This window comes from Tursiops truncatus, chromosome 1 (genome assembly GCF_011762595.2).
Source record: "Tursiops truncatus isolate mTurTru1 chromosome 1, mTurTru1.mat.Y, whole genome shotgun sequence".
NCBI lineage: Eukaryota > Metazoa > Chordata > Mammalia > Artiodactyla > Delphinidae > Tursiops > Tursiops truncatus.
This window is the reverse complement of record NC_047034.1, coordinates 82169235-82186387: the sequence shown is the minus strand read 5'-3', so window position 1 is coordinate 82186387 and position 17153 is coordinate 82169235. Positions and strand designations below refer to the sequence as shown.

The window sequence follows — 17153 nt, the reverse complement described above, 5'->3', positions numbered from 1 at the left end:
TGGAGCCAGAATGGAGTACTGCAACCTTAGTAGACCCCAGATAAATTACCCATTGATTCAAGATCCCTCTATCTCTGCTGTTCTTTGGCTTAAAAAAGAACTTGCCACATCCAGAAAATATAGATCCATTGAATTACAGACAAGCACGTCAATAGCTTCTCCTGAGGATGAAAGTAACTTTCTGATGCACCAGGGCTTCAGATGGTCAATGCTCCTCTCCACTTCATCCCCCATCCTGACCCAGTAGAGGGGGAAGTATGCAACCCCAGGAAGGCAGAGGATGGCCCTAAACAAAAAGGAAGCAGTGACCAGTGTCCTGGCACACTCTGGGCTCACACACTTCCCATTCTTAGTGTTGAAGGTGATAAAGAGTGGTTCATCTCTCTTTATTGGATGCTTTCAGAAATACGCTTATAGAGATTCTGAATTAATCATCTTCATACTCATCTCTTATTCACTGCCATATTTACTGCCATATTTCTAACACTTCTGGAGAAAGTGTTAATGGATAGAGGATGGTTAATGTGGCCAAAAGAAAAGTGGTGGGAAGTTCAATCTTTAAAGCGGTTAAAGTGGGGTTTCATAGGTACTTACCCCTTTGTCGAAAGTAGCAAAAAATTTGATGTACGGCTGGAAATGTTCAGCTGCCTCTTCAAAAGCCTTGTAATCTAAGAGGAAGAAGATAAAACGGAGAGACATTTTCAAGATACACACTGCATCAGAAATTTTTCTTTTTAAATAACGTACAGAAAGTGGGAAACCAATTAATTCTGATTGGATAGTTATTTAGTAGCCATTAATTTAGATAGATAATTATTTGATACTATTTTAAACCCCAAGGAATTTGAACTGACTGGCATTCTATCACCCAAAAGAGGAACTCTTTATCACACTTTTCTGTGTTTTAGGAAATTGGGCGACAGAAAGGAGAAAACAGAAGAAACAAAGAGAGGACAAGGGAGAGAAAAACCAAAAGAAATTTTTTCACTCAAACTCACTGCTAGTTACGTGTGCTCTCTAAAGAGTACTGCTGTATAAGTGAGCACTGAGTAAGAAGAAAACCCACTTAGTATGCAAAGCAACTCAATCAAAAATGACATCACAGAAGAATTTTAAACTTCTTAACAGGAGTACTTCTTTGGGTAACTCCTAGTTTTTCTTTCCCTCTTTTTAAGTTTTCTTTTTTCATTCTGATCTCCTGAAGATGACTTAAAATTAACCAAGCCCAGGGACTTCCCTGGTGGTCCAGTGGTAAAGACTCCACATCGCAATGTAGGGGACACGGGTTCAATCCCTGTTCAGGGGACTAAGATCCCACATGACGCGGGGCAACTAAGCTCGCTCGCCACAACTACTGAGCTCGCACACCTCAGCTAGAGACCTCATGCCCCAAACTACAGATCCCACACACTCCGGAACCCACACACCGCAACTACAGAGCCCACATGCCCTGGAGCCTGCGTGCCACAACTAGAGAAGAAAAAACCTGCACGCCACAGCTAGAGAGAAACCCGTGTACCACAACGAAGAGCCCGAGTGCCACAACAAAGATCCCGCGTACCGCAACTAAGGTACGATGCAGACAAAAAAAAAAAAAAATTAACCAAGCCCTTGCTTGATTCTGGCCCCAAACTTGAATCTAAACTGGTCAAGATAGGCATGAGACCACATGAGTGTGGCCATGCTGTGCCTCACTACACCTAGATAGTTATTGTTTGGTAAAGACATTCATATTCCTGTCTGATATGTGAGGGTGATGGTAATGGTGTTGGTGTTGGTGGTTCTTCTGCATAAAGTCTATAATCCTGAGAGTCAATGATCCTATGATTCATTCTTAACAAGATTACCTTTTTTCCATTTCATGGAATTTCATATCTCTTAATCATCAGAGGCATAAACTTTAGCTAGAATCCCAGGAGCAGGCAGAATCTTCTAATATTCAATGAAAAACATTTCAAGAATCATGCTGACTCAGGGGACACCAAGACGAGTAAGACAAGGACACTGATCTCAAAGGCTCACAGCCAAGGAGGGTTATGGGCCCTTAAAGAACCACAATGCAAGTGATAGCTGCTAGAATGGAGGAAAGCACAATAAACACAGGCGAGACAGGGGTTGAAAAATTTACAAGAACAGCTGTACAAACTGATACACGTTTACACAAACTCATTCCTCATAAAAGTAGTTGTGTCATCAGAAAATATATCATAGGGCTTCCCTGGTGGCGCAGTGGTTGAGAGTCCGCCTGCCGATGCAGGGGACACGGGTTCGTGCCCCGGTCCGGGAAGGTCCCACACGCCGCGAAGCGGCTGGGCCCGTGAGTCATGGCCGCTGAGCCTGCGCGTCCGGAGCCTGTGTTCCACAACGGGAGAGGCCACAACGGTGAAAGGCCCGCATACCGCAAAAAAATATATATCTATATATCACAAAACCTGAGAGTTGGGATAGAGGATTAGGTGGAGGGGAAGAAGATGGGTGAGAGATGTGGAGAATGAATAGAGAGACAGTGGGAGAGTATAGAAAGTGGAGTGGTTATAGCTGTACCTCTTATTTACGTCTCTCTAAGGCAGCAGTGGGCTCCATGAGAATCCTCTGTCCCCTCTTCCCAGACCCCCTCTTCCGGGTGAACCTCTCCCCACCTCCATGACCCCCTATCGTCATAGAAAGAATGGCCCTGATCTGTGTCCAGAGATCTCTCTTCTTCACTTGAGGAGCCAATCTACATCCCTTTCAAGATGAAGAAGGGTAGAGAAAGGTAATTCTCCAAGTTGGTGCTTCAAACTGTGGTTGAGCCTTTAGCCTTGCCCGAACAACAGCTGTCTTCCAGGAAACCCGGTCTAGTCTTCTGCTCTATTGATCTCATGTGATTCCCTAGATTTTTCCTGCCCTCGTGTCCTGTTTTTGTTTGTTTGTTTCCTCATTCCCCTCTGGAATGGGCTCCTGAACATCCAGCCTTCAACCTCCAGCTTATTGCAGACGTGTCTTAGCATTTTCTCACCTTTCTTGCCCATCCCTCCGGGTTTTCCGTACTGGGTATTGACCCTTTAGCTCCACATTTCCCCCAGGTTGGCCTTCTTAACCATCAGCTGAGTTCCCCTAGGAAGTTCTTGTCACGCTCGCTCAACGCTAGCATCCACAGCTACACGCTCAAGCTGGAGATGGACTTTCATGCCCAACCCCCCTGGAAGATGTAGCCTCCCAGTTCTTCCAGGTCCTTTCTAATCCGGTACCAAATCTCTTAGGCATCCTTTTCTGTTAAGATTCTTCCAGTCTACTTATGTTTTAAATCCTTCCAGTTTCTCCACTGCCTCCATTGTTCTTGTTCTATAGAAAAGCTTGGGACCATTTGCAAAGCCAGTGCCTTCTGTTCCATTAAACTTTCCTGACCAATCACCCTCAAACTACAGCAGAAGTATAGGACTCTCAACATCTGCTTCCCTGGGTGCCTTATCCACTCCTAGCTTCCCCACCCACTGACCTTGGCCTCTTTTGAAAGGCAAGAAGAAACAGACAGAGAGATGGGAATGCCAAGTAGAACATCCTGATGCTTTCAGCCAGTGTGTGATGGCCACGGGGATGTTACAAGGAGCTTGATAGACATAAATTTTTTTGGTGATAAATCTTCCTAGATGTTTTCTACAGCCATTCAGACTTTACGGTAGTTAATATTATATTTGAAAACAATGGCTCCCTCTATAAATGTTCTGTTTCAATAACAATTATTTTATGCCTAAGACTAGCGAGCATCACAGCTAGAGAGAGGCTGCTCCCCCGTCTTCCCCACTGGATCTTCTCGGTGTGATTGTTACTTTAGTCCAAGTTTGTTTATCATCAGTGAAGTTTTTTGGTTTGTGAGACTCTAAAGTATTTAATTTTTTTCTTTTGATTTAATTTACTGTAATGTTCATATTTTTCTACTAACACCAATGGGAAAGCATGATTGCTATCTGTTTATTAGGTTAGTAATCATCGTAATCAGTATTATCAACAAAATATGGCATTAGGTATTCCTAAAGAGGACAAAACTGATTTTCTTAATTTTCTGAATTATTCAATTTATCCCTTCCTTCCTACCATCCTTTCTTCCTACCTTCCTTCTTTCTTTTCTCTAATGCCTGTAAATATTAACAATTAGCCAATCTAATTCTAGATGGAGTTTTCATAATGTATTATTGTTTGTCTTTGTAAATTAAAAATATTTCTTTCAAAAATAATAATTGGACATAATATAATTAATTGATTCATTAAAGAGGACTGTAGGCCTTTGGCTTCAGAACTGATGGTGAGGCTGTAATGACAAGAAGGTGTAAAGACTGTGTTGTCAAGTTCATTCTGAAAATCTTGATATTCAAGCAGTATTTATTCACAGAAATTCTTTGTTATATAAACTTTACCTGTTGGTCTGAATTCCACATATAAGATTGTTATTAAACAGGTGATCCTGGTAACATCCAAATCTTGATAGCCCCTTCTCTTCTTAGCTCTAGGTGAAGAAATGGGTTCAGAAGACCTGTCTCTGCTGTTTCACACTAAAGCAATCTAACTGTCCCAGGGGAATTTTACTAAGAGTTTATGAGCTAAGAGGTGAATTGAAAAAACTGAATTATGTTAAAAACTCTTCAAAGGATAAATTATTGGCTTCAAAACATGCCGGACCTTGCTGAGATCCTGAATGAAGTTAACTGAAAATTCCAAGGACCGTGTGAAATACACAGTGTACTGACAAAGTTTGTCAATTTAAAAGCAAAAATTTAACCTTAAAAAGGAGGTTAAAATGGCTCACTAGTAATTTTATTATTTAAATCTTAAGAAAAAGTGTAAGACCAGTAGAGCGATAATTGCATATTCCTAAGGAAATGCTTCATTATTATTTTGAAATATATAATATGAAAGAGCCGGGCTTCCCTGGTGACGCAGTGGTTGAGAGTCCGCCTGCCGATGCAGGGGACACAGGTTCGTGCCCTGGTCCGGGAAGATCCCACATGCCGCGGAGCGGCTGGGCCCGTGAGCCATGGCCGCTGAGCCTGCGCGTCCGGAGCCTGTGCTCCACAACGGGAGAGGCCACAACAGTGAGAGGCCCGCGTACCGCAAAAAAAAAAAAAAAAGAGCTCAGTTGGATTTGAAATCTATTCAAATGATCATAAGAAATATTAACACTACATTTGTCATTGAAAAGGAAAGTAATAGCTGTTAGATGGAAAGAATGCTCACATTCCTGAAGGACAATTTAGAGATTAGATTATCTAAATTCTGTTCAATGGCAAGAAAAGATGGTTCATCAATCAAAGAAAAAGCAGTGAATGTTGTCCTGTCATTTGCCACCATCCACATGTGCCAGCAAAGTCTCTGGTCAAGGGTGACTATCCAGAATTCAAAGAGATCATTTAAAACCTTGATCAGGGGCTTCCCTGGTGGCGCAGTGGTTGAGAGTCCGCCTGCTGATGCAGGGGACACGGGTTCGTGCCCCGGTCTGGGAAGATCCCACATGCCGTGGAGCGGCTGGGCCCGTGAGCCATGGCCGCTGAGCCTGCGCGTCTGGAGCCTGTGCTCCGCAATGGGAGAGGCCACAATAGTGAGAGGCCCGCATACCGCAAAAAAAAAAAAAAAAAAAAAAACACCTTGATCAGAAACGGTATGTTGCTATTTCAAGCATAAAACCTAATTTCAAAAGCTGTATTCTTAGAAACAAGCACAAGATTTTCATTCAAAATCTAAAAATATTTTACTTGGAAGTTTTATACAATGTAATATTTGATATCTTTCCTATTATTTTGTATATTATTATATTAAGAAGGTAAATTTTTTTTTTTTTTGCTAAGCCCAAGTAAATCTCTTCCAGTTTACCACTATGTGTCTTACAAACATGGTCACATTTCATGGGTGCCATGACCCGACAAAGCTGTGAAGTCTTGAAAGTGCAGCCCAGTGGTTCAGTGTATGAGCATTAAAGTCAGATGTCTGGGGTGTAAACCTTGGCTTTACCATTTATTTGCTAGCTGTGTGATGCTGGGTGAGTTCACCCAACCCTTCTGTTCCTTCATTTCCTCATCATTAAAATGCTGATAATGATGGTAACTGCCTTACAGGCTAGTTGTGAGAATGAAACTAAGGCGTCTACAGAAGGCTCCTTGCATGGGCCCTGGCATAGGATATACGTTAGTTAAATGGAGCTATTATTGTTATTCATTTAGGGTGGGGGAAGGTATAAACTGGAAGATGTGTTTTGTTTTGTTTTTTGCCACACTGTGCGGCCTGTGGGATCTTAGTTCCCACACCAGGGATCGAATCCTGGCCCTCGGCAGTGAGAGCGCAGAGTTCTAATCACTGAACCACCAGGGAATTCCCTGGAAGATGTGTTTCTTATCCCAATCTTGGCCTCGTCTCCCTCCCTATACGCTATCCTGAGCTTAATGGAGGAAGAGAGAGAAACAGAAGGATGGAAATGGATAGAAACAATTGAGGGGGTCGGGGAAGGCAGAAAAAGATTAAGGGAAATAGAAGGAAGTGAAATAAAGAGGAGAAGGTAGAAGGGGTCAGGAGAAGCACCCCGGAGTAGTCAGCATCTATATAGGAATGTGAACATTGAAATAAAGTCACCTAAAGAACTTGGTTGAAACTCCCTGGCTAGGCTCCTTCCCACAAACACACCCTTAAGGAGGGTGAATAGAGGCTTTTATGTAGTAAGTGAGAAGACAGCTGGGTCATGAGAGAGAGAAAATAGGTGGGTTGTTGATGAGATGACTAAGGATGCCAGTTGGCCGATGGGGTACAGAAACGGCTTTACAAATAATTTCAAAATATTTTGAAGTTTCCAGAAATAGTCACGAGCAGCCCTTATTTGCACCTCCCACACGTACGAATGCTACCAGATTCTCTTTCATAGTTATGCCCACTCCTTCTAACACTGTCCCTCTCTCCAAGGCTCAGACACCAGAAAAAGCCTTAAGTCATATAGGGCCCTTGTTGCCAAAACAGTTTAAAAAAGTGTCCTCAAGTAGTTGGCCTTCCTGGTTCCTTCTCTTCCTGACTCTTCCTGACTCCCACTCGCTACGCCGATCACCCCTGTGTGGGTTGTGGTGATGTCTGATATGTTCCTCTGCCCACCCCAAAGCTGGCCACAAAGCTTTCAAAGGGAGTGTACCAAAGGGCATGGCTGTGCCGTTGCAGGCAGCCTTGGTGGTCAAGGGGGGCTGGCCAGCAGTCTTCCACATTGTGCTGTAGCTCCCAAGCCCATCCCTACCCAGATTTTCCTCTAATGCTGTCCAAGTAACTGAGAAGCTCTCCAACTGCTGACCACAGGAGCTGCCGATGTCAGAGAGACAACCCACTCTCTGCCCCATCTGGGGTTGGTGGGCAGGTGGAAAAGGCGGAGGAAGGGCTTTTCTCTCTTCTGTCAAATACTCGGCCCCCTTCAAGGTCAGCAAACAAGACCCAACCTTAATGTTCTTTCAGCTCCCCTGCCTGTTTTGCATAATTTCTGCTCATTTGTCCCATTCCATAGGGTGCAAGGAAGATTCTCCCTCTATGCTACCTAGCACGTGATGTGCTAATGGCTCATCTTCTTTCTGGATAATCTAACACACCTTGTTGGGAAAAGAGCCTTTAGAGTGACAGGCTGGGGCTGACAGACAACTTACACTCTGAGTCCTCACTCTTGAAAAAGCCGATGAGTTTGATATGGTCCTCAATGCGCTCAAAGGCTTGGACTTCCAGTTTGCTGTTGATGATCTCCACGGGGTCTTCAATGAGCTGGAATGCCACACACACGACACAAAAGCTGTTCAAATAAGAGAACTTTTCCCTCCCCAGAGGGGAAATCAGGAACATGTATAGAGGGGCTTTGGAGGGAAGTTGTGGACTAGGTCCTGGTGCTTCAATGGCCACCCCACCTTCCCCCGTGAGCACAGTTCTTTTCTTAGAGGAACTGACCTTACCTCAAGGGGTAGGCTGATCGGTCTGGGGGCAACTCCATTTCTCTTGCCGGTTATTGATTCAGGAATGGCATGTGACCCAATCCTGGCCAATGAATCTCCAGGGTAGATAAGCCTGAAGGCCTGGGGAAAGTTCTACTATCCTTTTAAGAGAGCAACGGGAGGCCGGATTTCCCTCCCCCCCTCAGTGGATATGAATGAGGAAATGTGATATATCAGCTCCTGCTTCTGGCTATCTTATAACCAACTTGAGAATAGTCAGCCTGAGGACAAAGCCAACATGCCGAAAAGAGCATTATCTGTGATTTACAGAGAAAAACGGAGCTGCAGCCCTGACTGATCAAGCCTAAAATCTGCCCTCGTCCTGGTCTTCCATTTGTGTGGGTCAATGACGCTGCTTCTTCTTTAAGGTACTTGCATCTAAAAGCCCCCTCCTGGTTGACAGAGACAGAGCAGGGCCATGGGGCCCACAGTTATCCTGTTGCCTCCCTCAGCTTTTTTGAGGGCTTATAGGTATGGGTTAGCGAGGGGGCCAAGCAGAGCCTATGCGCAATTTTTTGTAGGAAGTAACCTCCAACTTACTTCCGACCCTCTCTCTGGGTTTCTGAGGCAGTGGGGAAAAGGCAATAGGCCACTGTATTCCAGCTGGTAGATAAGGAATCACCATTGTGGATGTTCTATATCTGCACAGGCACCTGTGTTCAAAAGAACTTGACTTCACAGCTGTTATTGAAAGTGTGAGTTTATCTATGGAAAAATATTTTTATAATGTTTGTTGCTCTGTTTGCCTGAGCACGTGGACCCCAGGGTGTTGGACCTCCATGGCTGAGAGGGAGTGTGATATTGGGTGTCTCATTAGCCCTGCCTCTTTTCATCCTGCCTGAGGGGTCACTCAGCAGACTGTTACCCCTCTCCCTACCCCATCTTCCAGGGACTATCCAACTCTCTCTCCTACACTTTTCTTCAGAAGCCCTGGAACAAAGCCAAGGGGATTCTGGGGATGTTTGTGTATAATTGCTAAGAGAATTAACATCTTACTACTACACAGTCCCGATCTGTGACCCTCCGGTCGCTAATAAAATAGTTTCTGAGGTGATGGAAGGGCCAGCTTCCCAGTAGACGTATTGCCGTGATATAGGCATGCTTTAGTTTTTTGTGAAGCTTGAGATATCTTTCTTAGACCAGGTTATTCACCTTCTCTGTTCTTACTTTGGGCTTTTACTTCCCCCTGTATTTGAACCCAAACAGTGCCATGCAAGGCCACTGTGCATAAATGCTTACGTCCAAGAGAAACTCCACCAAGACATCAGCTGCAAACTCGCCATCAAACTCAATTGTGCGATCACCCTTAAGAACATACAGACTTCCTTCTTCATCAAAACCTAAAAAAGAAACAAAGAGTTCCCCAAATAAAGTCATTCCAATGTAGGAAGAGCCATCCTATTGGCCACGGTCTGGCTCAGGGTCCCTGGGTGACATGGGGTCAGGCTCAGTGGAACTAGCATGAACCCTAGGATCAGTTCCCTTGCAGCCACACCTCTGAAGGGCTCCCAGAGTGGAAACTCAAAATGAACTAGTCAAGAACCAAAAATCTAATCTCCACTCCACCACTGCTTTAATTTTCCAAAAGTATTGCTGACCCCATTCTTCTTATCAAAAAGTTTTCGTGCCCACTGCCTACCTGGCTTTTTAGCCTGGCATTCAAGCCCTTCCACAACCTAGCGCCAGCCCTATCCTTTATATCCTCCCTTGGGTGGACCCGTGCTCCCTTGAGAACTGCACTCCTCATCCCTGTGCAACTCTCTTGGCTTTTTGCCCAAGAGCTGCTGTGAAAGGGGACATGAAGGAAAAATCACAGTGCATGATTCTCTGCACAGATGTTCTCCTTGGGCCTAGAGTGACCTTCACCACCACCACCGCCCCCTTGCCCATCTCGGTCAACTCCTTTGGGTCTCAGCTTATGACCCATTTTTCCAGAGAAGGCCGTTCCAATCTCCCTTGCCACTATGGATCTGCTCTCAGCTCCATTTAGAGGTATTCACTATAACAGCGAGCCCTCTATAAGGGTAGGGCTGCTGTCCTCTTGGGATCCCAGCGCCTTGAAAGGAGTCTGGACACACTGGGCTCCCCATAGATGTTTGCAGCCAGAATGAACAGCTTGCTTTTCTATTGTAACTGAATTCTGCACATCTTTTCCCAGTCTGCTGATAACGCTGCAAGGGCAGGTTCTGCATCTTCTTTCCTACCCTCCATCACTCTCAGCGTAATGCTGTGTACTTTCACAGATGCTTGCTGGAGAACTGCATTTCCCCCTGGGGATGCTAAATAGCTGAGGCTGGCCTTAAGTCCAACGGCATGGCATCCTTAATTCCTTAGATTAATTGCTTTCAAACTCTCGGATTAGCTGAAGGATGCCTTCTCCAGATGAACTCTTCTGCAGAACCTCTAGGAAAGGGAGGCTGCCCACCGTGTCCCAGGGCACACCACGGAGCACCGTTTGTAAACCTAAAGGAGCAATGGGCCAGGTATCCCTCAAGCAGGCAGTGACTGATCACAAAGGGTGCCATGGGGAACCTCAGCCAGTGTTCCGCTGTTAGATTTTTCTCTGAGTGAAACCAGTTAGGAGGTTGTTGCACCAGTCCAGAGACCAAACTCAGGCACATGGAAATGGGGATGGAGATCACGGAGCAGGTTCACAAAATACAACTGTCCTGTAAACTCCGAGGATCGAATAGTCAGAAAGAACCCGCCCCATTTCATTTAGAGGTTCATTTAGACATTTAAACCCCCATCACATCCTCCATGGGGAGGATATCCACCAGTCCATTCTTATGAATATTTACCCGGCTTGTCCTCCGTGAATTTTTAGATTTCTGGAACACCAGCGTTTTCCTCTAACTAAATTTACTGGAAATTCTCCCAAATTCAACTTCTCATTAAAACAGTGGGAAGGGAGGGCTTCCCTGGTGGCGCAGTGGTTAGAGTCCGCCTGCCGATGCAGGGGACACAGGTTTGTGCCCCGGTCTGGGAAGATCTCACATGCCGCGGAGCAGCTGGGCCCGTGAGCCATGACCGCTGAGCCTGCGTGTCCAGAGCCTGTGCTCCGCAACGGGAGAGACCACAACAGTGAGAGGCCCGCGTACCGCAAAAAAAAAAAAAAAAAAAAAAAAAACAGTGGGAAGGGAGAAGACTAGGGTATCAAGAGGCGCTGGACAGCTCATCAGCTTGCTTTTGACTAGGGAAAGAGTTGAACATGCTTTGTTCCCCTGCTCAAGGGAAAAAAACTTCTTAATTTATCTCCAGGGAAAGAGATACCCCAGGCATTCTTAATAATTCATTATTATTTTATAGTCATGAGTTCTTCCTTGTAGCTAACCCTAAATATTGTTTCTTTTTTTAAAAAATATTGTTTCTTACAATTTAAATCTTTCTTTAAAAAGCTATTCTTGAACATAAAATAGAAAACAATTGTTTGAAATTCTCTAAGATAATGCACTTTCGTGTGCCTGAAGGTATTTACTGAACCACCACTAATCTTTTTTATCCTGTGCTTACTGCTCCAAATCCAATTAACCTTTCTTCAAAGGTCCTGTTTTATAACCTCCTGCTCTCTTTTAATAGCCATCCTTCACTGGTCATGCAGAAAAAGTGAAATGGGCAATACACATCTGGGGGTGTTTCAACCCAGCGGAGTAACCTATATTCTCTCTCCTTGGGATTAGAGGTGTAAGAATCTTAAAGCGCACTTGCACTTAACCATGACATATTGACACAAGAGATTACAACTTGCGCTGTGCAGTCGCTTGCTTAACCATACCTCATCTAAATCCTCCCTTTCATCCTTGGTGACAATGCCCAGCTGGGCTTTGGACTTAAATTTAGAAACCACTGGGACCCTAGAGTCACTACTATTAATGACATTCTTTGTTGGCTGCTTCAGCCAAGAGGTCAGGAAATAATAGGTGTTGGAAAAAGAGATTTGATCTCCCTCAAAGAGATCACCGTGTCAGGGAGATAGAGAGGTTAGGCTTTTTTCTTTAATTGACGTATATTTGATTTACAATGTTGTGTTAGTTTCATATGTACAGCAAAGTGATTCAGTTATACATGCATATATATTTGGTTTTTTTAGACTCTTTTCCCATATAGGTTATTACAGAATATTGAGTATAGTTCCCTGTGCTATACAGTAGGTCCTTGTTGTTTATCTATTTTATTTATAGTAGTGTGTATATGTTACTTCCAAATTCCTAACTTATATTTCCCAACGCCATCGAGAAGCTAGCCTTTTAACATGATCTAGAAGCTGGAAATAAAGGTTTGAATCTTTTTTTTTTTTTTTTGCGGTTCGCGGGCCTCTCACTGCCGTGGCCTCTCCCGTTGCGGAGCACAAGCTCCGGACGCGCAGGCTCAGCGGCCATGGCTCACGGGCCTAGCCGCTCCGCGGCATGTGGGATCCTCCCGGACCGGGGCACGAACCCGTGTCCCCTGCATCGGCAGGCGGACTCTCAAGCACTCCGCCACCAGGGAAGCCCAAGGTTTGAATCTTTAGTGTCCATTTCTCCAGGAAGAAACCCTCTTGCTTGTACTGATACAAAGATATATTAGATGACTAATGTGAAATTATTTAATTCAGACCTGTATTTACTTTTGTGAGACTCTTCCCCAAGCCAAGACTAAGGTATGCAGGATCATTTTAAATCTATTCAAAAATAGTCTAGTAATCATGCAAGAAAAAATGACCGTACTTTTTTTTTTTGCAAGACACATTTGTTTCTTCATGATATATCTCAAAGAAAATCACACTTACCCAGTTTCTTGGCAAGCTTGGCTTCTTTCTTGGCATCCACCATCACAAAGCCTATATCTTTATGTTCCAGGACTTGGGCCACAAGCTGAAGGGAGAGACAAGTAGGAGAGTAAGTGAATCAAGATCAGAAAGACTGTAGAAAATACCATGGGATACTATGTTGATATGTTGACAAGAGGATTTTCCTCCATACTTCCTGTTACTCTGTGACCAGTTCAAGCAGCAATGTAGGGGTTCTATGCTTATGCCCTCAGGAGAAGGATGATTCAGTAGAATTCTGAGAAGGAAGGAGAGAAAAGTATAAGGACCAGATCTAAGATATAAGGTTTGGAAGACCTTGTCGCACACCCTTCTCTGCCCTCAGGGTAGATAAAATTTGAATTGGGAGACAGCAGGATCAGAAAGGAAGCAAAAAGTACTAGATACCCACCGATACCTAACATGGGGCCTGGAGCCCATCACAGCTACCAAATGAACCTTGGGTTTGGTGGGGTCTCAAAAGATGCCAGATAGGCTGAGGGACCTTAGGACAAAGGAGACCTGTGACCCCAGTACCCAAGATAATCCTCAAGTCCCTCCACCCCGTGGGCTTGAGGAGTAAGAATGCCCATTGAGTGTATCTGGTAAAAAGACCAGAGGCAGCCTCTGAAGTTTTCCTGCTTCCAGTTGAGAGGAAGAACTATCAGAGTACCTGGGTGGAAGTATAGCCCCGAAGGTGAAGAGGATACAACAGTGTCAGGTGGACAGATGGCTATAAACTACTCTGGGTGGACACCAGCCTAGATGATGACACCAAACACAAGACTGACATCATGTTAAGCTCCCTGAAACTTAGATATAAGGAAGTAGGGAGACCCTCAGTTGCCTGAGATCTAATTCCTGCCACCTGGCTGAATGGAAGCTTAAAATAGAATAGAGTGGAGAAGCTACCAAAAAGATCATGTAATACTAATATTACATTTCTTTATTTACAATTTAAAAAAAAATAATTGTAGATAAACATGCAGTTGTAAGAAATAATACAGAGAGATCCCTCGTACATTTTACCCAGTTTGCTCCAAAGTAACGTCTTGGAAAACTATAATACAATATCAAAACTGGATATTGGCATTTATATAGTAAAGAGGCAGAACATAACCAAGAGGATCCCTCATGTTGTCCTTTTATAGTCACATCCACTTGCTTCCACCTTCATCCCTTCCCTAACCCTTGGCAACCACACCTTCATCTCTTCCCTCACCTTTGGCAACCACTAATCTGTTCCCCATTTCTTTTCATTTCAAGAATGTTATATAAGTTGAATCATATAATATGTAACCTTTTGTGTTGGTCTTTTTTTACTCATCATATTGCTTTGGAGATTCATCCAGATTCTTGTGTATATTAATAGATCATTCTTTTGTATTACTGAGCAGTATTTCCGTGGTACGGAGGTACCACAGTTTCTTCAATTATTCACCCATTGGAGGACATCTGGGCTGTTTCAAGTTTTTGGCTATTATGCATAAAGCTGCTATAAACATTCATGTACAGTTTTTTGTGTGAAGGTTAGTCTTAATTTCTTTACGATAAATACTCAGGAGTGAAATTGCTGGGTTGTATCATAATTGCATAGTTTTTAAAGAAACTGCTGATTGTTTTCCTGAGTGGCTGTACCACTTTACATTCCCAACAGCAATGTAGTGATGAGAGATCCAGTTTTTCTGCATCCTTACCAACATTTGGTATTGTCACTAATTTTCATTTTAGCTGTTCTAATAGATGTGTGGTGATATCTCGTTACAGTTTTAATGCATTTCGCTAATGGCTAATGATGATGAACTTATTTGCCATCAGTAAACTGTCTTCCATGAAATACCTGTTCACATCTCGTCTATTTTCCAAATAGATTACTTTTGGTAGTTGAGTTTTGAGAGCTCTTTAAATATTAGTCCTTTGTTGGATATGTGGTTTACAAATATTTTCTCCGACTCTGTAGCTTATCTTTCCATCCTCCTAATAGGGTCTTTCACAGAACTAAAGTTTTTAATTTTGATGAAGTCATATTTATCAGTTTTTCCATTTACGGATTGTGCTTTTGGTGTTAAGTCTAAGAACTCTTTGCCTAATCCCGTATCCTGAAATTTTTTTCTAATTTTTTCCTAAAAGTTTTAGAGTTTTTTGTTTGTTTGTTTGTTTGTTTTGTTTTGTTTCCCATGGCTTTCAGGATCTTAGTTCCCTGACCAGGGATTGAACCTGGGCCATGACAGTGAAAGTGCTGAGTCCTAACCACTAGCCTTCCAGGGAACTCCTTAAAAGTTTTAGAGTTTTAAGTTCCTCTAAGGCTAAGGATATTGGGCGGAAGCGCAGACAGCTGCTCTGTGGAGTGCCTCTGGTGATGGGGGGTGGGCGGTGGACACGACACAGATAACAAATGACACCCGCACCCCTCAGGCGGTTTTCTCTTCTTTCTTAGATTTTGACTGAGACTAGGAAAGGCTCAGGATGAAAGACATCATCAGTGTTTAGATTATGACTCATCTTGAGCATCCCTGTAATGCCTAAACAGGTCTTTCTGCGAAGTCGCTTGGCTTTAGTCTATTGCATTCAATTTATTAGACAAGGTTATTTTTGAATGAGTTTTCTGGTTTTCAGTGTAAGCCACTCTGTCCTATTTAGTGCTGTCAAAACCTTAACTTAAATGCTCCCTCTCTATCATTAAAAATTAATGATGATGAGACCTGATGGCTTTGTGATATTAGTAAGTTTCCCAACTCCTAAAGCATGAGCCTCTAACGGTGGTTCTTAAACGTCTGTGTGCATAAGAATCACCTGGAGCACTGGTTAAAATGGGGCTTCCTGGGCTTCAGCACCGGAAAGTAGAGAATAGAGCTGGGGTGGAGCTCAAGTGTCTACATTTTCACAAACCACGCTACCAAGCCCCATGATTCTGACGCAGCAGATCCCGTACCACCCTCTGGAAAACTGCTATAAATGCTTGTCAGTTCATCCAAAAGTGCTTGGCATAATATTTTCCAGCTGTGACCCACGGGCCATGCTTAGCCCTGTTGGCCACTTCACCTTAAGTGTAGGAGAGAAATATTAATAATAGTAAGAATATTAGAGATTAACTGAGAATTAAACAGAGAATTTAACTCTGACCTCTCCTAGACATACGTCACCACATTTTATTGGTTTCTTAGGTAGATGCCAATGTGTGCCTTTCCTAGGCTTGTAAAGCGTGCCCTTCTCTTACCTTATTGGTATTTATATGTGACATTTGAAGATATATGAGTGGAAGGTGCTAGCTCAGGGAAACTCAGTTCTGTTTTTCTGCTTTTCTGTTTAAGCACAGCCAATTATCGTCCTAGGCACGGATGGATAGACAGAGCTGGCAGTCGCGGATGGCCCAGGAACCTGTGCTAGCTGACACCTGCCCACCTTCTCCTTGGTACCCTTACACACAATCCCTGCGGCGTCCTGTCACTCTCGCCTCCCACGGCGATTAGGCCCAAAGCCTGCCCACTTGAGCTCTGTCATCACTTCCATCAGCCCTAGCAAGCACCCTTCTTGGGCCTAGGTCAAGGGTGGCCAGGGCTGGCAGCCACCCAAGAGAGAGCAGTGAGATGGATGGGGGAGAAGGGCTGTGGCGAAAGACTGGGAACTTCTGGGCTGACTCCTAACATGACCATTCTCTCCAGGACCAAGAACCCCTGCTGGGCTGATGGGGCTGGCCAGACACTGTCTGCCTCTCCCACTTGGCTTCATCTCCACCTTTGCTCTGGTCCTAGATTTCCAGCTCCTAGTTTCCATTCTCTTGCACCACAATTCCACCGGGCTCACTCCAGTTGCTGCCAGCCTGGCCTTGACTGCAAAGCCCAGCTCCAGACTCATCTTTGAGTCCAGCCTCGTTTTTGTGAATTCCAATAGCCCATTACAGGGACACAGCACTCTGGCTCTTATTCTGCAATCACTAGGGTTCTGTATTGTGCATCTTTCCTCCCTAAGGAGAAAAAGCCCATTTTGTGCTTCTTCTGTATCTCATATAGTTCCTTAGAGACACTCAGCATACTTTGGATGAATGAATGGACTGGCCCAAGTACTTCAAAAGTTTAAGAGGCTTTTGAGCCAAAGGGCGAAGAGGAAATTGTTACCAATTACCGTGATTAAAATTTACAACCATGAGGAGGAGAAAAGATAGAGTCAATATGTTTCCTAAATTCCCAGAAAACTGGAATACTCTTTTCAGATCGGACTCCAGTTTTCTCCTGTTGACTTATAATCTTTCCCCTGCTGGTTTTGTCTGTTTGGTTGGTTGGTTGGTTGGTTGGTTACTTCTCGGATGGTCTTGCCTCTTGTCCATCCTAGAGAATGGGGTTGTCTCATCAGTCGGTACATGCAGCCGCTGGGCATTGGTGCAGTGCTCATTCTTT

General features: G+C 44.0%; 1 protein-coding gene across 1 annotated transcript in view; it reads right to left on the bottom strand.

The window, feature by feature from the left end:
- Positions 1-17153, bottom strand: part of CASQ2 (calsequestrin 2) — a 61858-nt gene that overhangs the window by 27930 nt on the left and 16775 nt on the right. Inside the window, exons 2-5 of the mRNA XM_019919223.3 lie at positions 12742-12826; positions 9213-9313; positions 7638-7749; positions 595-668 (exon numbers count right to left, since the gene is read on the bottom strand). Coding sequence (XP_019774782.1) covers positions 595-668; positions 7638-7749; positions 9213-9313; positions 12742-12826 — 372 coding nt within the window. The remainder of the gene's footprint in view (positions 1-594; positions 669-7637; positions 7750-9212; positions 9314-12741; positions 12827-17153) is intronic.